At 40.7% G+C, this 25,315-nt stretch overlaps 1 protein-coding gene across 2 annotated transcripts in view; it reads left to right on the top strand.

Annotated features, from left to right (window-relative positions):
- The window catches only part of LOC105694388 (tectonin beta-propeller repeat-containing protein), a 58,529-nt gene that overhangs the window by 15,648 nt on the left and 17,566 nt on the right, over positions 1-25,315 (top strand). For both annotated transcript variants that reach the window (XM_012415012.1, XM_012415013.1), the window contains exons 6-17: positions 1,954-2,134; positions 2,196-2,419; positions 6,692-6,892; positions 7,733-7,911; positions 7,996-8,128; positions 10,001-10,227; positions 13,249-13,380; positions 18,827-18,983; positions 19,205-19,367; positions 21,668-21,771; positions 21,871-22,013; positions 24,706-25,054. In XM_012415012.1, the coding sequence (XP_012270435.1) occupies positions 1,954-2,134; positions 2,196-2,419; positions 6,692-6,892; positions 7,733-7,911; positions 7,996-8,128; positions 10,001-10,227; positions 13,249-13,380; positions 18,827-18,983; positions 19,205-19,367; positions 21,668-21,771; positions 21,871-22,013; positions 24,706-25,054 (2,193 nt within the window). The remainder of the gene's footprint in view (positions 1-1,953; positions 2,135-2,195; positions 2,420-6,691; positions 6,893-7,732; positions 7,912-7,995; positions 8,129-10,000; positions 10,228-13,248; positions 13,381-18,826; positions 18,984-19,204; positions 19,368-21,667; positions 21,772-21,870; positions 22,014-24,705; positions 25,055-25,315) is intronic.

Consider the following 25,315-nt stretch of genomic DNA (forward strand, 5'->3'; position numbering starts at 1 on the left):
AAAGTGGTTTCACAACACATCAATGTTATTTACAAACTCTTTAAGGTGATATGAAAGGCGCTGAGAAATTTAAACGACGTTGGTAAACCAAAATTTATCTGTATCCTCTTTGGTGGTAATGACATTTTGAATACTCAAGTGGTAGTATAAGCGGACGCGTAATGTCATCGGCATTTATACAGGGTGTTACAGAAATGGTAGTCACGGTTAATACAGCGCTATCCTTGTTGAAAAAGCAGTCGAAAAGTTCTGTACTATTTTTTTCTAGAGTGTATAAATTTCCTATGATGACTAATTGAAGCACAGCCAATCAATCGCATTCTCCAACGTAAGGCATAGCGGAGAGAACGCCGGAAAGGCTTCGTTCTGCTGTTTGCGGCGTTTAGCTGCAAGTACATTTTTTGCTCTAAAAACATGCGTTACCTACGGCACAAGCCACCACTACCACTAACCACTAGGTGCTGCTTCATACGTGGTCTCGAATCTTTGGGTTGAAATCTGAAGGCATCGATAAATATATTAATAAATTGAAAACCATAAGTTTACAAGGTAACTCAGTCAACAGTGTATAGTCGATACACGATTGACATTGAGTCAGCATCGATCGACTATCCACTTCTGATTAGAACTAGACTTTTAAATACGTATTGTCACAAGACGTCGAGCTGAAGATTCTTGTGGCCGTGCGTATTGGCGTCGGGGTTTGACGGACGCGCGGAAGTGCGGAGAGCGCCGAGGCGCTAAAGCACGAAAGCGCGGAGCGTCATTGCCCGACATTTACTGCGTGAATGCGCGGAAGTGTCCCGCGTTCGCGGAAAACATCCATTCCTCTCACGGCCTGAAGAGTTCTAAGAGCCGCCGAACGCGCTTGGCGGTCAATGCCTAGCTCTGGATAACCGAATAAATTAACGGCGTTCACCACCAAAGTGGGGACGATGACTTCCACCGCTAGATGGCATTAGCATCGAATTCGGTGGGAGGTAACCAAAACGTACTTTCTCGCTCGGATGAAGAAGACGCGACGCATAACGGGCGGTGTTTAGCAACGAGCGAAAAATGTGTGCGTATTTTGCACGTATAGGACTCACACAACGGCTAGACGCCTCTGGTCTAGGCGCCGAAACGTGGGTGACCCCCGGCCGCCCGCACACGCCAGTTGCACGCTCCGCCTAGAGTCGGCAACGGTTGCCAAGGAATGCCCAAATTCCTCGCGAGAAACTCGAAAATCCTGAAAAAGGTGCTCCACGGGGACAACGATTTTGAGCGTATTTCTCAACCGATCGAGCTCAACGGGTGCTCGTTTTAAAGATAAAATGTTGACGTGTGTTTATATGGGAGCGATTTTCGGTCGAGCATCTCCTTCCTAGGTAAAAGGGCATTGAAATTATGTCGGTGCACTTTTTTATTTGAAAATGACCACTTATCGAAAATCGCTCCCATATAAACACAGATCAACGTTTCATCTTCGATATGAGCACTTGTTAAGCTCGATCGGTTTAGAAATACGTTCGGAATCGTTGTCCCCGTGAGGCCCTGCAAAATCGCTACAGTGGTGAGCGCCCTTAATCGCGTGATTTGTTCTCGGACTTCCATGGCTGTCTTACGCGTACCGATTTATGATTTTTCCCTAAGTTTGGAGGTACAGAAGTGCCTACGTGACATGGGAAAGTTTCTAACAATTCTTTGCACCCGCCTCGGAGAAAAATTTTATAAATAATTTGATGCCACAGAAGCCATTTTCATATCACCTTAAATGTACTATCATACCTACTGGAATTTCCACAAAACACGTTCAATGCTATGTTTAATTTTCCATATTGTGCGCCATCATTTTTGTTCTATTTTTGAGTTTGTTAATACCTACGAGACATCATAAATTAATGTCTTTATGATCAGTGCTTGTTTTATACGTATATTTTTACAAGTGAATATCGTATGCTATCTCCATTTTAGGTAATGTTCAGAGTTGGTGTTAGTACTACATGCCCTGAAGGTCAGCGGTGGAATTCCATTAAGTTACCTGTCAGTTGCGAAGCTTCTCATGTTAGCGTCGGATTAACAGGACTGCTATGGGTACTCTTAACGAATGGAAAAGCTTTAGTTCGGACCGGCATTACGAGAGCAAATCCATCCGGTAAGGAAATCGTTTATTTTCACAACGATTTGAATATATGTATAATTTGTACTTTCTGCAGGTGATGAATGGACGGAGGTCGATCCTCCACAGAAAGATATACGCTTGACTCAAGTAAGCGTGGGCATGGATGCTGTCTGGGCAGTAACTAATGACGGCAATGTCTGGTTTCGGAAGGGCATTAAGGGAGAAATGAGTGGTGTATGTGTGCAATTAGCTACTGGGACAGGATGGGTAGAAATGATGAGTAAAATGACTTCGGTATCGATTGCTCCTAATGACCAGGTATGTGACAATGCCACTAACAATTTATGAATGTTTATCGTATATTTCAGACATAACGTTTACGATCATTGTATGTTTCTACTTTTAAATGGTTAAGAAAGAGTGGTTTTACTCGGCCAATGCCGAGTTGGTCGTGCTGTCACCTAACGGCAAGCACTAGGAATACTTGTGATATTACAAATATCATTGCTTCGATATTTAACTTTACTGCCGATGCCGTCGCTGTTGACTGCGGGCTCGCCTTGTTGATGACCCGTACTGATGTACGGTTCCGTGGTACGGAATAGCGAATAACGACGGAATAGCTACGGCAAGCTGTGAAGTCTGTTCGGTTTAACGGGGTTCACCACCAAAGTGGGGGCGATGACTTCCACCGCTAGATGGCATTAGCATCGAATTCGGTGGGAGGTAACCAAAACGTACTTTCTCGCTCGGATGAAGAAGACGCGACGCATAATGGGCGGTGTTTAGCAACGAGCGAAAAATGTGTGCGTATTTTGCACGTATAGGACTCACACAACGGCTAGACACCTCTGGACTAGGCGCCGAAACGTGTGTGACCCTCGGCCGCCCGCACACGCCAGTTGGACGCTCGCCTAGAGTCGGCAACGGTTGCTAAGGAATGACCAAATTCCTCGCGAGAAACTCGAAAATCCTGAAAAAGGTGCTCCACGGGGACAACGATTTTGAGCGTATTTCTCAACCGATCGAGCTCAACGGGTGCTCGTTTTAAAGATAAAATGTTGACGTGTGTTTATATGGAAGCGATTTTCGATCAAGCACCTCATTCCTAGTTAAAAGGGCATTGAAAATATGTCGTTGCACTTTTTTATATGAATATGACCACTTATCGAAAATCGCTCCCATATAAACACACATCAACGTTTCATCTTCGGGTATGAGCACTCGTTAAGCTTGATCGGTTTAGAAATACTTTCGGAATCGTTGTCCCCGTGAGGCCCTGCAAAATCGCTAGAGTGGTGAGTGCCCTTAAGCCGTTTTGTTTTTCTGTGGTGACGAGAAGGTTGCGGAGGATGCGGCGAGCTCGTCGAGGTCGGTGCGACATCCGCTCGGTCGGAATGAGTATTGCGGGTAGATGCGAACGTCCTCGGGTCTGGTTCGATCTCTGTTAAGGCTGGGGACCTAGGTCCCGGGTAGTTGCCACCCGGTTTCTCGACATGGAGTTCGGGCCGTATAGGGAAGGGATGGAGACCCACGTGTCGCGTCCCTGGGATGTTCACCGCTTCTTACCGCTACTCCGCCTCGGAGTGGCCGTCGGCTCCGTGCTCTCCGTTGGTGGTGTCCACTTCCGAATCCTCGTCATCACTGTCTTGGTTTCTCCACTGGGGCCGTCTTCGAGTCCTTGTCGATGATGTTTCGGTTCGTCGGGGATGGCGGCGATGTCATTTCAGATGGTAACGCATCTACAAGGAAGTACTATCGGTAAGCTTGAACTTCAGTGTGTTAGTTCGCTACAGTGTAAACAGAGTTTTTTTTACTTGGTTCCAAACATGTCGAAATTTGTGCCAAATAAAGAGTATTTGCGGGGAATCTTATTGCACTACTTTATTCAGAAGAAATCTGCAGCTGAAGCACACAGAATTCTTGTTGAAGCTTACGGTGAACATGCTTTATCGGAAACAACATGTAGAGACTGGTTTCGACGCTTCAAAAATAATGATTTTGACCTTGGAGATAAAGAACGCTCTGGTGCACCGAAAAAGTTTGAAGACGAAGAATTAGAGGAATTACTGAATGAAGACTCATGTCAGACGTTAGCGGAACTTTCAAAATCATTAGGAGTAGATGATACAACGGTTTCGAAACGTTTAAAAACGTTAGGAATGATCCAGAAGCAAGGACATTGGGTGCCATATGAATTGAAGCCGAGAGACATCGAACGGCGTTTTCTCACGTGTGAACTACTGCTTCAAAGGCAGAAAAGAAAAGGTTTGTTGCATCGTGTCGTAACTGTCGATGAAAAATGGATACAGTACGATAATCCTAAGCGTAAAAGATCATGGGGTAAGCCCGGCCATGCATCAACATCATCCGCAAAGCCAAATATCCATGGTTCGAAGCTTCTCTGCATTTGGTGCGATCAACAGGGTGTAATTTATTATGAACTGCTCAAACCGAAAGAAACCATCACAGGAGATCGTTATCGACTGCAATTGATGCGCTTGAGCAAAGCCCTAAAGGAAAAACGACCGTTATATGAACAGAGACACGACAAGGTGATATTGTTGCACGACAACGCACGGCCACATGTGGCAAAACCAGTGAAAACATACCTGGAAACGCTTAAATGGGAAGTCTTACCCCACCCGCCGTATTCATCTGACATAGCCCCTTCCGATTATTACCTATTCCGTTCGATGGCACATGGCCTGGCTGAGCAGCACTTCCATTCTTATGAAGACGACAAAAAATGGATCGATTCTTGGATAGCGTCAAATGACGCATCGTTTTTCCGACGGGGAATTCAAATTCTGCCAGAAAGATGGGCAAAAGTAGTGGCGAGTGATGGGCAATACTTTCAAAGCTTCTTCTCTGCATTTGGTGGGATCAACCGGGTGTAATTTATTATGAACTGCTCAAACCGAAAGAAACCATCACAGGAGATCGTTATCGACTGCAATTGATGCGCTTGAGCAAAGCCCTGGAGGAAAAACGGCCGTTATATGAACAGAGACACGACAAGGTGATATTGTTACACGACAGCGCTCGGCCACATGTGGCAAAACCAGTGAAAACACCTGGAAACGCTTAAATGGGAAGTCTTACTCCACCCGCCGTATTCACCTGACATAGCCCCTTCTGATTATTACCTATTCCGTCACAATGGCACATGGCCTAGCTGAGCAACACTTCCATTCTTATGAAGACGTCAAAAAATGGATCGATTCTTGGATAGCGTCAAATGACGCATCGTTTTTCCGACGGGGAATTCAAATGCTGCCAGAAAGATAGGCAGAAGTAGTGGCCAGTGATGGGCAATACTTTCAATGACGTATTTTGTACCACATACTTTAAATAAAGCACTCATTTTCACAAAAAAACAGCGAGAACATCACATTCTTACATCTAATACATATCTTACATTATTTTTAATGATACAAGTAATTTACAGACAAAGCCTCGAAGCTATTTAATCTCTTACGTATTTCATTCCGCTAATTCAGTAAAATTAAGGACATTTCCCTTGGAAAACCTGTCGCTAGTTGCTCCTTTACGAGTGGACTTGAATCTTTGGACTGAAATGTAAAGGCTTTCGATAAATGATCATGGGAGATCCACATGATGATGGGAGTCGATACATGACTGACATCGAGCCAACATATATCGACTATCTGTTTCTAATTAGAACTAGACTTTTAACTACTTACTGCTTGAACATTCAAGTCAACATTTAATTAAAACAACTCTACAAATAATATTTCATTAAATATTTAAACAGGATTCTCAATTTTCTCTACCCTGAATTGCCTTACCTGAAAAGTGACGGCTTAGATTATAACCTCTATCTCATTACGACATTACAATATTAAGATATCGTCATGACATTTATTTAATGAATATAATACATATTGTTGTTCCTTCCCTATTTTCAGAACAGAAATACTTTTAAAAATATTTATTTCTTAGTGCAACAAGCCAGAAGCAATCGCAAATCCACCAATCAATCAAATCGGATGTATAACCCTATTATTTGAATATGATAGTGACACAAGCTATATCAGCTGATAAAATCGTTTGAAAACTATTAGAATAAGAATGCCATCCGCCGTGAATAAAGTGCAAAAAAGTCATGCCGGCGCTACTACTGGCGCCATGTGGCAGAAAAAGTGCACGATGATGACGTGAATATAATGGCGGAACCAAAAAACATCTCATCCTATGTTGCGTCCTCTTTCGACAGTTTTACGTCCATCTCTTTATTATTATTTTACTGAAATGGTGTATGGAACGCTTCATTTCGCAAAATTATCAACGTAGACTGTGAAAGACCAACATAAATATAAATGTCGGTAACGTGACGCGCCAGCTTATGTTGCCACTTAAGTATTCGGAATGGCATTACCATCAAAAAGAGTATAGATGAATTTTCTGTTATCAACATCGATTAAATTTCTCAGCATATTTCGTATAACCTTAAGGATCCATCAAATGTTTATTCTTTCAATGAATGAAAGTCTCGGTGAGCTTACATAAATAGACATATCAATTTATTTTTTGAAATTTATTTGTATGATGTTTGTCTGTTTCAAGGCTTGGGGCATTGGATACAATGATCGGAGTTTGTATTTTCGAACTGGCATTACTCGATCCGAACTAACAGGAAAGAAATGGCGGTTGATTAACGTGCCATTACAATTAAGTAGAGCAAGTAGTAACGCCAGTCTCAGCCTTACCAGTAAACGTAGCTTGAGTGGTGTACTACAACAACGTCATCAAAGTTGGGTTTCTCTTGTAAGTAATATTTATCAGAAATATATATATATTGTGACGCACCCGGCGTGAGTACGGTGACAAAATAGCACCTACGGGGATACCAGAACAAGAAGGGGCTTCACCTGTACCAAAAGAAAGAGGACATTGTAAGAGTTTCGGATAAAGACCGACTAGCCTAGAAATATTCTTGAGGGACACAGAGAGGGGGAGGGTCAATCCGTTTAAGGTATTCGCACCAGGATCCTATTAACTGAATAACTTTATTCGTTGTCTTTATATGCACCGCTGTTACACGACACGGTCGGTCGTTGTGCACAACGCGGGACGGGAGCGGTTCGAGTCCGCGTGAGGGCGCGGGTGATCTTCTAACGCGAAACAGTGCTAAACAATTGTCCCAAACAACGCGAAAAGGTATCCCAAACGGCGATACGTGACGAGATAAATGTCGCCGACGACTAACAAACCGAATTAGCTCAGCACGTCCTAGCGACGCGGGGAGATCGGGGTTCTTTACTATAAAGAAAGCCAACATCGGAGTTACGTTAATATGAAATGTATTAATAAAAATGTTAATCACTAAAAGAAATTCTTTAATTGTTTGAAATTCTTTAATTGATATCGTAAGAATATAATTCTAAAGTATGTTCCTTTATAAATTACAAAACATAAAAAGCATAGAGCTGTTTTCCACATGCTCATTCGAATGCGAACTGTTACATTTGACAGGTGCAAGTCCTGATCTAATTTAAATAACGAATGGTTACATGATTAATATTTCACTTTTTCTCTTCCGTGTAGCCTTTTTATCTTTTTCTTATCCTACGGTTTTATAGAAAAATGTAATACGTTTAATTGTAGAATCGGTCCCAAAGTTCAAGTGATGGCACTGATAATTATAAGGAATGGGAAGAACAGTCGCGCTCGGCGCCAACACCTACCTCTCTAAAACTATGGAAACATCCTGGTGATAGTACTCTGGCGTCTAGTTCTCAGGAATTATCATTCCAAGAATTGTACCATAACGAAACAAAAAAGCGGTGAGAAACATTATGGTTAACATAGCTGGTACCTGTAATCATTATATTATACATGTTAGTAGATACATAATATAATCGTTTCAGGACGGAAACCTCACTGATTATGAATAATCTAGCTGACACAAATGTTAATGACATAACTATATCTAATGAATCTTTAAAGAAATCTGGTGAATCAATTGTTGTTTCTGGAGAAGGAATGAGCAGTACAATTAAGGTAAGTACATCCAAAACAAAATTTGAACTTCTTTGTAACGAACAAGTTGTTCACTGGCGAGCATGAATGGCTTCTCTGCAGACGTGCTGCCGGCTACGGCCGCACAAAGTATTAGCGGCGGGAGTGGCGCAAAATTTGAATCTATTCGAGCAACAGAATGCTTCTTGCAAACAAAACGGATGTTTACAGGCAAACAAAATTAATGAAAAGCAGTAAAATCTTGTTCTAAAATGTTAACGAACACGATGTTCACTGGCGAGCATGAATGGCTTCTCTGCAGACGTGCTGCCAGCTACGGCCGCACAAAGCATTAGCGGCGGGAGCGGCGCAAAATTTGAATCTATTCGAGCAACAGAATGCTTCTTCCAAACAAAACGGATGTTTACAGGCAATCAAAATTAACGAAAAGCAGTAAAATCTTGTTCTAAAATGGTCCTAACCCATTTAATGCAATTCTCGTTACATGATTACAGATAAAATTTCTTGAATAGTACATGAAAATACGTTTCTTTAAATAATACCCAACATACTTCAATACAGCTGTCAACATAAATACGATCATTGATAATGTAGGTATTTAGAAGAATCTTATTTAAAATTCTCAATGGGTTTCACTTCACTTTAATTAATTTTAAAAATTCATTGCATCCCCCCTCCAAAAGGGTCAGTGACCGCGGGACCCGGATAATTTTATGCTCTCAAAAGGAGCATGTTAGTGAATTACGGGGAAGATGACCGGTGACGAAAATCCACCATGTCAGACTATATGCTACATACATATACCCATCTACATGAACTGATATCTAAATGGTTATTAGTAAAATGCAAGAACCGTGTAGATTCTATTTTTATGTGAGCATTTATGTAGCATAATCATTATTTAAATAGATTTAATTACTTGCGAGATGTTATAAAAAAGAAATCATGATTTAAGGTGAAGTGAAACATCCTTCAAATCAGTCCATTCGAATACAACACTTTTTTTTTAAAGGTATTAGACCAAACTGTCTGAAACTTTGACACGTCACTCCTGACCATCTAAGAATTGTCCTGATACATTCAAAATTTGGATTTTTTAAAAGAATTTTTTAACTCAGTCCAGACCAGAACCAAAATGGCGTCGAGCTCTCATATTTCGATCAATATACAATTATCGAAGGCTCTGATATGAGAATCGAAAGGATTAGGACAATTTTACGACAATTTAGAACACTCTGGTAATCGATAAACTCGCATTTGAACGGGATAAAGGCAAAAAAAGTGTTGTATGCGCTTCTATGCTAAAACGATGGTAATACGAGGTCTCGGAGTGCAAATTTAATTGACCTGGAAATCACAGATGGCGCAGGGGGTCCCTCCGCAGTCAATTAGGCCCCAGAAGGCATGAATCCAGAGGATTTCTGGAGTTTTACTTCGATTTCTTTATCATTACTGTACTGTGGAGAATGCCATTTGGTACAATACCCAATATAATTCGACACAGCTGTCAATATAAAATCGAACGTCGGCAACGTAGGCATTTAGAAAAATCGTCTTTATCAACGTTGATCAAGTTCCTCGACGTGTTTCACTTCACCTTAAAGATAGTTCATTCTCTTGAAGGGTGCCGCATTGTTAAACAACATTGTTTTTTGCATGGTCCTGATACAACGTATACGTAGGCCAAGTTTCGTTGAAATCCCTCCACCTTCTTCAGGATAGGTATATCACAACGAACAATATCGGGAGCGGACACCTGGACATGTATATCCTCATTTTGTTCCCTTATAACATGAAAATTCTTCGAACTTAAATCACGCAAAGCCGAGAAAGTAATAACAGTAAACATTTAATTACTGGAGTGGTTTACGGGCAATTCGTTCTTCATTGTAGGTTAACCCAGCAGCATGGAGTCCGATTCATTCAGTCGGATCTATGGTAGGTGCAGAAGCACATCCTGAAACTGATGATAGCATATTCGATCCAGAACCGAATGGCGATTTAAATTTTTATGGTGAGGAAGAAAGCGGAATGACAATGTATTGGACGGAGTGTGACATTACATGGTGCAAAATTGAAGCCGGTGCTTGTGCCATTGATCCAGCAAATCCTCCAAAATGGTATATTTTATATATAAGACATTTTAACGGAGTAATAAGGTGAAGTGAAACTTCCATCAAATCAATCAATTCGAATAAGACACTTTTTTTTAAGGGTATTCAATCAAACTATTTAAAACTTTCACACATGATTCGTGAGGATTTAAAAATCATCCTGACACTTTGAAAAATTATACCTTCGAAAAATAATTGTTTAACTTAGCCTAGATCCGAATCAAAATGGCATCGAGCTCTCATATTTAGATCAATTATTACAGGCTCTGACATAGGAAACGAAAGTTTCAGAACAATTATTTAGAACACTCTGATAATCAAGAAACTCGCATTGAAACGGGATAAAGAGAAAAAAAAAGTGTTTTAAGCGCTTCTATGCTAAAACGATGGTAATAAGAGGTCTCGGAGAGAAAATTTATTTGGCACTGAATCTCAGATGTCGCAAAATCGCACTCTGCAGTCAACTAGGGCATCAAAAATCATAAATCCAAAGCATTTCAAGAGTTTTGCTTGGATTTCTTTATAATTATTGTACGGAAACGACATATGGAGTTTTCTATATGGGATACAATACCCTATACAATTCAACACAGTTGTCAATATAAGTACGAACGTCGGTAACGTAGATATCTAGAAGAATCTATTTATCATTTCGTTCAAATTGGTCGACCTGTTTCACTTTACCTTAAATAAATTAGAATGGTGTGATATCATGTTTAATATTTACTTAGAAATGATAGCAGGATGATTATTTACATTTGTACATAATCATTCCTTGACGGATTTACTCTTTGTTTACAGATTTAAATCATGTGCATAGTCATAATTTAACTTTAAATCGTTGCCCAGGTTATTATTGTCAAAAACGGGGCATGAAATTTTACCTTATACTTTATTATGTGACAATTAATGTTGAAAATAGTACCTGATCGTATTCATTTATTAATTTTAATCGTTAAAGTCCTTTAAGTCCAAGAAAGTCGTACAAAGCTGGTTTGAAAACGAGATTATACATCAATTTATTAAAGGGTTGTTACAACCCTTAGAATTCGTTTTTCGAAAGAAACCAAAATATACTTTTTTGTATTGTTCTCGTCTATAAATTAACCAAGTTTCATTTGGATAGAGCAATTTCTGCTCGCGTAAGCGGTAAAAGAAGTATTCACAGGGGTGGCTCACCCCTTAAAAATGAATTTTTTCGAAAAATTCCAAATGCATGATTCATAATTCTTCATTCCCTACATTTTGACGGTTGTTTCATGAAAATCGGTCGAGTGCTTCTATATGAAACAGCAAACTCACCCCCCTGCACGGCCAACTTTGAAGCCTGATTTCACCCCCTAAAAGTGTTTATCCGCCGATAAAAGAAAACACGGGTCCCTTAGATTTTAGTCCTCTATAACATATTTAAAAATGAACAAAATCGGCGGGAGACACCTCAGGTACCTTCCTTGTCAGACAGGCCAACTTTAGGTACCGAAAACAATCGTAAAAAGACGTGTAAACTATGCTTGCGTTACATCAGGACTTATGTTTCTATATATAAAAGGTACTGAAAAATATTATAAAGCCAGGTTTATGTCACCAGATATCTTTCTTATATGATATGGTATTAGTTATCATTCACTATTTCATTTGCATACTTTAACCCCTCCACTTGTTTTATGTTGTAACTGGGTTATTGAGAAACGGCAATGGGGCGGGAGGGAGAGAGAGAGACGGTCCGGATGAAATTCTCTACACGAATTTATTCGAACTCTTAACTTACTGTTACGTTTTCAAGCTAACAATAAGGAAACTCGCGGGTTCGTGACGGTCGCCGAGTCGGAAATTGAATTGCGGAGGTCTGTTCTCTTCAGAGTCGAAAATGGAAGTGCCGATGTCTTTTTATAATTTCGTAGTCTCGGAGGTCTCGCTGTTGCTATGGTCCGGAATAATCGTAGTGGGGGAGAATATTTTCCCATCGAGTGCAGTCGAAACGACGGAAACCCGAATCTGCTGATGCGCAGATAGACAGGAAGTCGCGATTCCGAGTCTTCGCTAAGATACATGAATCTCCTGATGCGCGGATGTACAGGAAGTCGCGTTTCCGAGTCTTCGCTAAGATACATGAGACGGCGGACGTAACACTAAGTAATCAATGGCTTAGTCTATCTTATTCTATGCGCGCGTTGAGGTTGGCGTCGGGGTGGCGGTGCACGAGGTAAGCCGGCTCGAACCGTGTCGCGGCAACTTGGCTTTCCGACTTCCTGTGAGGTCGATGGGGGGGTTCCTCGAGGTGTTCTGGGACGTCTTTTTGAATGGCAGGTCCGGATGTCGTTTTCCGGGACCTTCTGGCCGTGGCAAGTTCCAAAGGTCCCTTTTCTTCGGAAGTACACACGCCCGCGCGCACGCACATGCACACGCACACACCTGTTTTTACGTCTTTTACAAGAGTACTTCCCAGTCGGCTCCCGGTCGCCTTCGGGCCTCCTCGGCACTGTTCGGTTCCGCCAGCACGGCAACGTCGACGTCTGGCCGCTTGAACGGCGCGTTATTTAAACGCAGGTGACGGGCTAACCCATCACAATGTTATTACTGCTTATTACATTTAAGTATAATTAATTTTCATTTATAGATATGTAAAACATTAAGTGTATCGAGTACCCCCTGGCAAGTTTGCGTTTTATTGGAAAAGAAAAGTCTTTTATTATGTTTTGTTTTCGACTTTAGGCAAGGTCCTCTTTACAAGTGCAGAATTCTTATTTCTTTAAAGCGCATTAATATAACTGCAAATTCTTGCAATTGGACCGTACGAAGATATATTACTTGTCAAGTGTTAGGATTTTGTAAGATAATAACATGCAGTCAGTTTTATTTTTAATGTTTAAGTCTGCTCAATATCGGCATTGTGAATTTTTAGGCTTGGATTTATTTTACCTTTCACAATGTATGTTAGCCTAGGTAATTCGCCTGTGAATGTAATCTTCTATTTTATGTGGAAATCCTTTGTTTCAGCCCACTAATTACATGGTTATTAATTTTTAGGCTATTAGACACAAATAACGCAATACTAGAAGAACTGGCAGAACCATGGAGAATACTCATTTTAAATGAGTTGAAAAATCGTGTCAAGGACTTAAGCCACGATCTTCTGAACTGCGAAAGAGCTGTTGAAAAGTAAGTTTCATGCATGACCCTTTCATCAATGTAAGAATTGAATCCTGTTTTCTGAAGAAAGTTATTCTTTTACGCCAAATATAACCTGTACGTGGCGATTGAGAGAACAGCGTGGTCCCGATATTTTACAATACTTCTGAGCGGTTAGAAGAAAATACCTAAATGTGGGAGACATAACTTGTTGCCGTGTGTAATTAGGGTTATGTTAGACTAAAAAGCAACAGGAGAACCCCAGCGTCTAAGTCAATCTCTTGAATGGGAATTGCAAAGTGGTCGAAGGCTATTGTTCTTGTTACCGATAAAGTGGAGCAGGTATCATAACAATGTACATGGCCGAGTGCGGTTTGCAAGATTCCAAGCGCCGATAAGTGCTGATACAGGTTGTCTCTAATAACTGATTTTTAAGGTGATGTAAATGGGGCATCTGAGTGGTTTCATTTGTGATACTTTTCTCCGAACTAGGTGTAGTTAATTATTTGAAATTTTGCCTTGTTAATATGAAGGACCTAAGGAAGGTCCTGTCGCTCATGAAATTTAATTCTTTGTATCATTATTATAAACATTAATGCTTCATAAAACATTGAATTTCATGGTCGTCAAGATCTTCCTTAGAGCCTTCATATTCACGTGGTAAAATTTCAAACGATTCGGTTTACTTATCTAGAAGAGATGTTTGATAAACGATTGACTCCTCACATGCCACTTTCACATCATCTTGATGTTATTCTAATTTCGCGGATTTACGTTAAATTTAACTGATTTGTGTTTACTGGGTGGTTACAGTTTCGAACTGTCTGTAAAAAGGACGGCACGTTTGCTTATATCGCTGTCGAAAAGTGAATATAGAATGTTATAGTGGTTATGATGGTATAGAGGAGGAGAATGGTATAGATGGTTATGGAAGGAAAGTTTCGAATATATCCATTTTCAAAGCTTCCAGGTATTTTATTTGGAATTTAACACTAAACCTACTGACAATTTATAATCCCATTACGAATACCATTGAAAAATGGTTATTTGACCCGGCGGTGGTACGTTTAGTGTTAAATAATAAAGATTCATTTTGACAATAAAGAATATGCGCATAAAATAATGTATGTAGACATGTTTACATAAAGTTTTTTCTCATTTCTCATATAATTATATTGTCGATGAATCTGTGGGAATGGTGAGTTCGCACAGGAGGTGGTGACGGTGGGAAAGGCATTTTTGAATGAACTGTTCTTCCGGGCTGAAATAGTATGTTTGCTCCTCGGATGCCGCTAGGTAAGGTGTCCTTGGTAGGACGTGAGCGGCTATTGGTTTCGTTGTACACTGGGAGACATCAATGCCCTCCCATCCTGCACAGGCGATGCCGTATCTGCAGGGGAGGCATTTATGTCCGCCATTGTACACTGGGAGACATCAATGCCCTCCCATCCTGCACAGGCGATGCCGTATCTGCAGGGAAGGCATTCATGTCCGCCATTGTACCATAGGGTTGTTGCGTCGGAATCGGGTATGCTTTATAGAACTGAAACGGTTCCTTGTCGAGGAGGGGGAAGGTTAGGATGAGGATTAATCGATTTTCTTACTATTGGGTTTGCACTTCGACGGTATGGTTGAGAGAGCCTGTTAGAAGTTCCTGGGTTGATAGGGGAAATTCTAGGGGTGAGGTTTCCTATATCAGGGCGACAGATTTTTTCAATTGCTCGGGAGATAGGATTGCGGGATGCAGTATTCCTTGTCGCGCGAAAAGGACAGCATCCGTTATTAACAAGTTTCCGTAACGTTATTCCTAGGCCAGACTTCCCAAGGCGGTTATCCAGCGCCAAATGGCTGTTCTATACGCCTCTTGATGTTTCTCGAGGCTCTTCTGGTTTAGTTCTTTCGCTATCCCTTTTGCAACTTGCAAACATCTGGTAATTTCCTGGGTTAGATTATCTAATCGTTGGTAAATGTTTTGAAATTCCGATTTTGCTATATGCGTTTGGTTCCCTACAATCTGCGAGATGTGGGTTTGGTCCATCTCTAGCTGACTTAATTGTTGATTATAATATTCGGCGTCCTCGGAACTGAGGGTGCCGAATAAGGCTTTACTGATGGTTCCAACGAAGGATAGCTGAGCTCCGCGTTTAGAGAGTCTGTTCCGGGTTGATATTTCCGGGATCAAGTTTTTAAGCAAATGTACGTATTTATCCGTTTCGCTCATAAGTCCATTGATACCCAGAGTACATTCGCTGGCCTCACAGAAGGTGACATTGGCTTTTCGGCACTGGTCCCCGGCTTCCTTGATATGGGAAGCTATTTCCAGCCTTTTTACGAGCAAGGCGTCAATTTCAATCGCGGTGACCAGTCGCCCCCGGACGTGAAATGTCCGGATTTCCCGGGTTTTCTCAAAGTAAACTCTTGGAGATTTTCTGATGGGGGTTGTTTTGCATCCGGTGTCCTCGGAGAACCCCGTGGCCAGGTGAGCTAGGGTGAAGAGGAGTGCTCAAGTGTGCATTCTGTGTTCGTGCTAGTGCTCCTTTGGCTATGTTGGGAGTGTGCGTGTCCGTCTGGAAATACACTTATTTGTAATATGTGAAGGTAAGTAGATGGATTCAGCTGACATTGGCTTTTCGGCACTGGTCCCCGGCATCCTTGATATGGGAAGCTATTTCCAGCCTTTTTACGAGCAAGGCATCAATTTCAATCGCGGTGACCGGTCGCCACCGAACGTGAAATGTCCGGATTTCCCGGGTTTTCTCAAAGTAAACTCTTGGAGATTTTCTGATGGGGGTTGTTTTGCATCCGGTGTCCTCGAAGAACCCCGTGGCCAGGTGAGCTAGGGTGAGGAGGTGTGCTCAAGTGTGCATTCTGTGTTCGTGCCAGTGCTCCTTTGGCTGTGTTGGGAGTGTGCGTGTCCGTCTGGAAATACACTTATTTGTAATGTGTGAAGGTAAGTAGATGGATTGAGCTGAGTGATGGTAGGTGTTAGTTTCCGCGATTCTGCATTTGGAGCGAGATGGGGATCTGCCGAGTGGGTGATTTCCGCGCGCGGCCAAGCCGTTGCCACTGCCGGTTCATTCGATTCTATGTCCTGCGAGAGGTATCACCGATTTAACACAGAATGGCTGGTGGAAATTCTGACTCTGACTCTGTCTTGGTATCTTTGGGAACCAGCCGGTGGCGATACTGACTGGTGAGCCGACGGGTCTGGGAGGAAGTTCCGACCCTGGTACATATGGTGAGTTTTATGCTTATGTGTGATTTTTCTTATGATTATAATTTTGGCGATGTGGTATTAATTCTTCCTCTTTGTTACAGGGAGCGATGCGCTGGACCGCTCGCTACGTGTTATTAATGCTGAGGCTCAGCCGCAGCATACATCGCCAAGTTAACGAGTGGTTCCAGGAGCAGGACGTCTGGGGGGTTCACTTCCTGTCGAGGGATTCCTTCCCGAAGAGAATTGGGACGAGTAGTGAGTACGGAGGATGCAGAAAAGAAAATATATCTATAATATAGTTTTGAAGTAAAAGGAAATTGTAACAATACATGATTAATGGCCCTAAAATTGGGTTTGTGGTTCTCGTGTTCCTTGTCCCACGTTCCATATCCCTTCTAATTTTAAGAAAGAAGAAAAAAGGAGAAAAAAGGAGAAGAAAGAAAAGAAAAGAGAAAAGAGGAAAAATCGAAAAATATGTGGTGTTTCATAAAAAAAGAGAAGAGAGGGGGGATATATTATATAATAAACAGACAGCAACAAAAGGAAAATATAAGAAAGGGCAGAAGGGGGAGGGAGAGAGAGATTTTTTTTTCAGCGTGTTCCTTTAGTTGGGGTTCTCAACGCGGGTCAAGATTTAGTTCGCTGGCTTCGAGAGCATTTCTGGCGTCGTTTTTTGAAAGGCTGTTGTACAGCCTCGGCAGTCTATAGCCGGTTGGGTTCGCAGTAAGTTGTTGTGGCAGAGGACGCATCGGTCCTGGGGCTGGTTTTGGGTTTGCAGCCGATGCCGGTGGGTGAGGGTGAACTCGGGCCAGACCGGAGTCGGGGTTTAATTGAAGTAGCACCGGTTGCAGCGGTGTATTTTCTTGTCTTGGTGGTACCAAAGGGTGCTGTATCTGGGGGTGGCGCACCTCAGCTGCAGCAGTGTTCTGTAGGCAAGGGTGTCTTCCCATGGGATGTCCCTCATATTTTGACTTTTATTCAATATTTGTCAGCTTCCTTTGGCGGTCCGAAAGTCCTTAGGGCCACTGGAAGGGTTTTCAGCTGTGCGGCTGGTTGCATGATTTCGTGGCGCGAAGAGGTTCGCTGGTAGATAGCTGTTTCGTGCGTTCCAGAGAATCGGGTTTCGTGCACTTCCCGTGCGGTGTCTCGTTCGATTTCGTCGCTGGCAGTTGTCATTCGATAGGTCCTAAGGTTGTCTATTCTACTGACGAAGGGATTTTCGTTGGTTCACACTCGACGGCCGGTTTTAATTTATTTTAATGTTTTAAGACCGTTTTTCCCCGATTTGTTTTTAGGAGGGCATTATTTAATTCCAGGAGTAAGACAATTTCATGGGGGCCTACGTAATGGAGGTCAAATTTATGGGTTCGAGGTTCCTTCAAGACGTAAACCATGTCTCCGACTTGAAATTCGATCGGCTTTATCTTCCGATCGTATATTGTTTTGGAGGTTTCTTTTGAAATATTGAGATACGCTCGCGCTATTCTGCGAATAGTTTCAAGGTGTTGGGTTAGTTCTGCTAAATAGTTATTATAGGTTTTCATTTCTTGCTTGGACGAGTAGGTTGCGCGCATTCGGGCTGTTTTTTCGAAAACTAATTCATGGGGGGTGAAATTGGTTGTCTCATGAATGGACGTGTTGTAGGAAAACATAGCGAATGGTAGCATTAGATCCCAGATCCACTATATATGTCAGTTTCAGCCAAGTTCACTGGAACCCAAGCACTCAATCAGTGCAGGGTCCTTTGTCCATACTGCGGTTTGTGAGACCGCATAGTACCATTAACCGTTTGAGTCCCAAGCAGCGCGATTGCGCTGTTCAGATTTTATGTCGAGAAAACCCAACACATTTCGAGCGTTGTGGACAACTAGCGGTGCGTCACCGATTGTCGAAGTCGCGCGCTCAGATTTACTGACCCAAGTACATCTCCTTCTTTTAATGTAAATAATACATCTTACAATTCAAGAAACGCTATCGCGCCGATTAGGATTCATCGACATAAAATAAACGAAGCGCTATCGCGCCGCTTGGGATTTATCGACATAAAATAAAATTAGCGCTATCGCGCTGCTTGGGCCTTTCGTACTCATTTAGAGAAAGCGCGATTGTGCTGTTTGGGATTCTTTGACAGGGTTTTTTCAATACCCCCTGGGACTCAAACGGTTAATGTAACAGGATCTGACCCACTAGTATTAATTTTAAAACTTGGTACCTATGTTTCGAAGTTAATGCAATTTACAATTTTTAATTTTCCATTAGATCGTCATGGATTAAAAAAAGTGATGCCCGCTGTAAACTTAAAGGTAGTTCTACATATGAAGATTGCATAGTTGAATTAGAATGGATCAACGATGATGCTAGTTCATTAGACTCGGGAACGTTAACTGTTTTAAATGCAGATGGGGCAACAATCATTGTAAGTACACAATAGAGTTTCAAGCATTAGACTGCTTGCACACGCACCGGCAAAACTGGCGCTGTAATCGACTGTTTTGCAAGAAAAAAATGTAACACTCATTTATTTATATTATTACGGACAGAAAACCAGCGTCGGAGCCGACGTTTGCCGGTTTGTGTACAAGATGCCTTAATTGTTTTTTCATTCTATCATACTTATTTCATTTGTTCTATTTCTAGACGCAGTTTCCGCTTTCTGAAATCTTATGTGTGGTATGCTGTAGCGAACCTGGTCTTCCACAACTGGCAATTCACACACCTCGACTACGAATTTCAAAAGTTCTTAGGCTTCAATTTGCGAGCACTGGAGATATGGAAGATTGGATGGCTAATCTCACTGCAGGTATATGCAAATTATTTTTCGTAATACTACAAACAACTTGTACGGTAAAAAATATCAGCTGATTTGTATCTTTATACGTTTTTATGTATTCACTTTGACGTGGTAACTCGACTATTGCATTCCCTGTAGTCTTTAACCCTTTGGGTCCCGAGCAGCGCGATCGCGCTGTTTAGATTTCATGTCGAAAAAAACCAATACATTTGAACGATATGGATATCTGACGGTGCTCTTTGAGCTATTGAAATAGCAAGCGTTATCGCGCCGCTTGACTCTATTGGCACTCAACTAAGCAGCGCCATTGCGCTGTTCGACATTTTTTACCAATGTTTTTTCAACAACCCCTGGGATACAAACGGTTAACGGCGTTCACCACCAAAGTGGGGACGATGACTTCCACCGCTAGATGGCATTAGCATCGAATTCGGTGGGAGGTAACTAAAACGTACTTTCTCGCTCGGATGAAGGAGACGCGACGTACAATGGGCGGTGTTTAGCAACGGGCGAAAAATGTGTGCGTATTTTGCACGTATAGGACTCACAGAACGGCTAGACGCCTCTGGACTGGGCGCCGAAACGTGGGTGACTCCCGGCCGCCCGCACACGCCAGTTGCACGCTCCGCCTAGAGTCGGCAACGGTTGCCAAGGAATGCCAAAATTCCTCGCGAGAAACTCGAAAATCCTGAAAAAGGTGCTCCACGGGGACAACGATTTTGAGCGTATTTCTCAACCGATCGAGCTCAATGGGTGCTCGTTTTAAAGATAAAATGTTGACGTGTGTTTATATGGGAGCGATTTTCGGTAAAAGGGCATTGAAATTATGTCGTTGCACTTTTTTATATGAAAATGACCACTTATCGAAAATCGCTCCTATATAAACACGGATCAATGTTTCATCTTCGATATGAGCACTCGTTAAGCTCGATCGGTTTAGAAATACGTACGGAATCGTTGTCCCCGTGAGGCCCTGCAAAATCGCTAGAGTGGTGAGCGCCCTTAAGGTAATATGAAAAGGTCAGTCTGCATCTATTCGAGAGGTCAAATCGTTCGTAAAAGTTATCTCCGAATTGGGTGCACCGATTCGCTCCAAATTTTATCGCGTGAATATGGAGGCCCTAAAGTAGATTCCGAAATCACATGAAATTTTATTTTTACAAAATAATTTCTGTAATTATCACGGACTAGCACCAACATATTGTCGTCCGTGTACGTTTGTGATGTTTTACGCTTTTTTATAGCTTTGAATCGAAAATAAAGAATTTCGGGATCTGGCTCAAAACATTTAGAATACTATAGAAATGGAATATTACAGAGTCAGATGGGAAAATATCGAAAATATTTTCACGAACGATTGCAAGAGAATGCCGCCGTGTCCCGTGGGTACCACGTGTTTTTAGAGCAAAAATTTGGTTACAGCTAAATGTCACAGATGGCACCGTTGATCCATTAGAGTATCGAAAATCATGAATCCATGGAATTTTGACAGTTTTACGTCGATCGCTTTATTATTATTCTACTAAAATGACATATGGAACACTTCATTTCGTATAATTCTCAATGTAGAGTGTAACAGACCTCGACATAAATATAAATGTCGATAACGCGACGCGCCAGCTTGTGTTACCACTTCGGTATCCACAATAACGTTATCACCAAGAAAGATGTAAATAAATTTTATTTTATTGACATCAATTAAACTTCTCAGCACTTGTCATGTCACCCTGACAATTTCAAGGTGTGAAACCCATCGAGAAATTTAACTGACTTCAGTAAAAAAAAAATTCTTCCTAATATCTACGTTACCGACGTTTGTAATTATATTGACAGCTGTTCAGAGTTGGCCAGTAACGGATTACTTTGGTAACAGGTGACGTTGGATTACAAATTATAAAAGTAACCCGCATTTCATCGAGCCGGATCCGCCGAAAGTAATTTTTTGTGTTGGTTGAAAATGAATTTCTTTATCCGTAGCAATGAAGAAATTATATTTCCATTTCCCCCACTCCTGAAATCTCGATCCGTACTGCATAGAACTTTGTAACGTCTCATTGGAACTCAACGCGCAGGGCGCGTTTTTCGCATCACTCACCGCTACGAGTTTCTTGATATTCGCTATTATCACGTTCGCTACCACGGTCTGATAGGCAAACCGTCACCACAGCCCAAGCTTTTCTTAGAGCATTTGAAACTATCACAAATAAATGGTCCTGGGCTCTTGAGTAAAATCGCAGCATTGCAAATATGTGGTCGCGAATATGTTAATGTATTATCCGCTATTTACTTCAAAGCAAGTATTTTTACAGTATCTTGCCAATTAAATAATCTACTTGGGAAGCCTGGACCCAGTTCGATATGGGGAACAACTGCACTTGGGGATGTTTTCGTCTTTGATACTGATAATGCCGATGTAAGTTGTTAATAATACCATAGCAGATGAAGTATGTTTAGGTTTACATATCAAAAATGAATTATAATGCCATTTCATTCTTTCGTAATAAACTTTCAGGCGGTTGAAGTTAATGATGGAATGTATACCCAAAACTTGGATGTAGTTGGTAAAGAATTACCTTTTGAATGTATTTTGCAAAACGGATTTGGCCCAGGAAGCTCTATTCAAATATCTGCGAATGTACATGATGATGCTGACAGGTTAGTATGCCGATTAATATTTGATGATCTGAAATTACGGTCTTGGTAACTAATCATGTTTTAATCAAACTCGGGTGAATTTCATTTTAACTGATTTCACAAATAGTACTATCTTACACAGTTTTCAGAAATATTATAGAATGAGTATTTTTTATTCAACGAACATCGATATAAAAAGACATTATCAGCTGACTGACTTATTTGTTGCCTGTTAGCAGTCACTATAAAAAATGTTTGAAATTCTGAAGTAGCAGAATTTGAATATATCCCTAGCATGTGTGTGCGGTCATCAATACATTGAATTATTTTAAGGTGATATGAATGACGCTAAGAAACTTGATCGACGACAGTAAACAAAAATTGTCTAACTAATGAACCATACAAAACAATCTCTAGTCGCTACCCTTTTCGACGGTAACATTGTTTGGATACTCAAATGTGCCCATAATTATGAAAGTGGTCTAAGTCATATATTTTTTGTTTCGAAATTACATTGAATTAATTTCGTTTGAAATAATATGGCGTGAAATAACTGATAAACTCATTTTTTTTTTTTTAATTTTGACTTAGACCACTTTCATAATTATGGGCACAAATAGTAACAAAGAACGGTGCGCCACGTTACTGGCGTCCATAATTACATTGGCTTCTATTGCACGTTACATCGAGTATTATTTGAAATGGCATAACCTAGGCATGGACAATCTTTTGAGCGGGATCAAAAGAAGTAGAGAGCGGGAATTGATCCATATAATCCATATGTCATTTCAACAGAATGATTACAAAAAGATCGAAATAAGAGTGACCAAGTCTCCAGGATTCACGATTTTTTAGACTCATTATCAACGACGTCACAATCTTATTATGACACACTAATCGACCGCTAGGTTCTGTCGCATTTAGCGGCAATTAATTTTTGCGTGTAACCGGAGACGCCGAGGTATCGTAGAACTACAGTTGCAATGTAAAATACAAACACGGTTACGTTCAGTTTTTCCATTAATACAATCTAAATATAAAACAATGTAATCCGTCCACGCGGTTCGTCCAGACATGTGATTCACTTTCTATTTTTCCTTCGCAGTAATGTTTGATAACAATCGTTCTTAAAGATGACAAAATAATATATTACGTACAGATAGTGGTTGAAAACCTGGCACTGCATACTGCTCGCTCGCGCGGCGTTACCACTCGGCTACGCACTAGTTACGAGGAGAGCTAACTCCATTGTCTTATATCATACGAATCACATTCCTTTGAACCCAAGGGGTAATTTACCCTTCGAATGTATCGGATGGTACCTGATCGTATTCTTTTATTCATTTTAATCGTTAAAGTCATTTAAGTCCAAGAAAGTCGTACAAAGCTGGTTTTAAAACGAGATTATACATCATTTTATTAAAGGATTGTTACAAACCTTAAAATTTGTTTTTAAAAAAAACAAAATATGCTTTTTTTGTATTGTTCTGGTCTATAAATTAACCAAGTTTCATTTGGATGGAGTAGTTACTGCTCGCATAAGCGGTAAAAGAAGTATTCAAAGGGGTGGCTCACCCCTTAAAAATGAATTTTTTCAAAAAATTCCAAAAGCATGTTTCATAATTCTTCATTCCCTACATTTTGACGGTTGTTTCATGAAAATCGGTCGAGTGCCTCTATATGAAACAACCAACTCACCCCCTTGCACGGCCAACTTTGAAGCCTGATTTCACCTCCTAAAAGTGTTTATCCGCCGATAAAAAAAAACACTGGTCCCTTAGATTTTAGTCCTCTATAACATATTTAAAAATGAACAAAATCGAAAGGGGACACCTCAGGTACCTTCCTTGTTAGCGTACCCTAACACTAAATTAGCGTATCAAAAATCATACATTCAAATGATTTTTTTAGTTTTACTTCAATCTGTTTATAATCATTCTATTAAAATGACACATGGAGTTCTTTATTTCGAATCATTCTCAATGTAGAGTGTAAGAAACGTGAACATAAATATAAATGTCAGCAATGTGGTGAGTCAGCTTAGGATACCACTCAAGTATTGAACATGGCGTTACCGTTGAAAAGGGTGGAAATCAAAGATTGTTTCAGATGATGCGTCAGTTACAAGAGTTTTTTCTGCCGACGTCGATTAAATTTTTCAGCACCTTTCACATCATGCTACGTGTTTGGATTTAAATAAACTATCCGATGCAGCGAGACAGAATTCCCGCCCACGATTTATACATTGCTATCCTTGTTAAAGGTAATGCTGAAAAACCCAAGAGTATTGTTTTCTACTGTGCAGAATTTACCTATATTAATTAATTATAAAGTCGCCTATGAGGCCTGTCGAGTAGTTGATCGCGTATTACTTAGCACACCCTTTGTTATCTTGTCTCCAAGCTGCAAACAGCAAAATGCGACAAATATAATGTGTAATATATGTAAGTTGATTGCATGGGCACTGCTTGGATTCTGTGCCAATAAAATTAAAACATATTTCATGGTCAATGAATAACTTTTAATAATGGTGGCAATAACATCTAACAATAAGACCCTATTGAAACAATATCATAATAATTGTAACATTGTAGGGCTACTAATGGCTTATAGTTTGGCTGACATTAATAGTCATTAATTCAGTTTGCCTTTCTTCTTTTGAAATTTATTTATTCATATTTCCGTTGCAAACTAATCGTAACATTTCTATTAGGTTAACAGTGAATCTAGTTTGTTACACAACTGTGCCTCAGAAACAAAAAAATGTAACGGAAAATCATGATGTGGCACTTCACTTCAATCCGCGATTGAAGGAAAATATAATTGTGAGAAATACATTCCACAATGGACAATGGGGAGCTGAAGAAAGATTCGATGAAAGCCCTATAAAGGCAGGCTTGAGTTTTACCTTGAGTATCAACTGTGAGGACCGAGGATACAGGATATTCATAAACAACAACGAATTTACTTGTTACGGTCATCGCCTTACACCAGAAAGTATCACGCATTTACGAATTAAAGGCTTCATGACGCTGAGCAGAGTGGTGTATAAATCTACATATGTACGTCTATTCTTGTATTTACTTATTAATCGGTTTACTTACATTCATTTTCACTTATTGAAGAATTCTTATATGAATATTATTCATCTTGATAGGTTTAATTTACTTGTTCGTAAGGGTTCGAAATCGTAATATTAGAATTGTAATATAAAAAATAACCTATCTAAAATTTCAACAAAAATGACTCAAATATAAGGAGTAGAGAGAGCGAAGGAAGAGAGCAGGAAAGCGGGAAAATGGGCGGGCGAGAGGGGCAGAGGA

The sequence above is a fragment of the Orussus abietinus genome, unplaced genomic scaffold (genome assembly GCF_000612105.2).
Source record: "Orussus abietinus isolate OABI.00-Male unplaced genomic scaffold, Oabi_2.0 scaffold199, whole genome shotgun sequence".
Taxonomy (NCBI): domain Eukaryota; kingdom Metazoa; phylum Arthropoda; class Insecta; order Hymenoptera; family Orussidae; genus Orussus; species Orussus abietinus.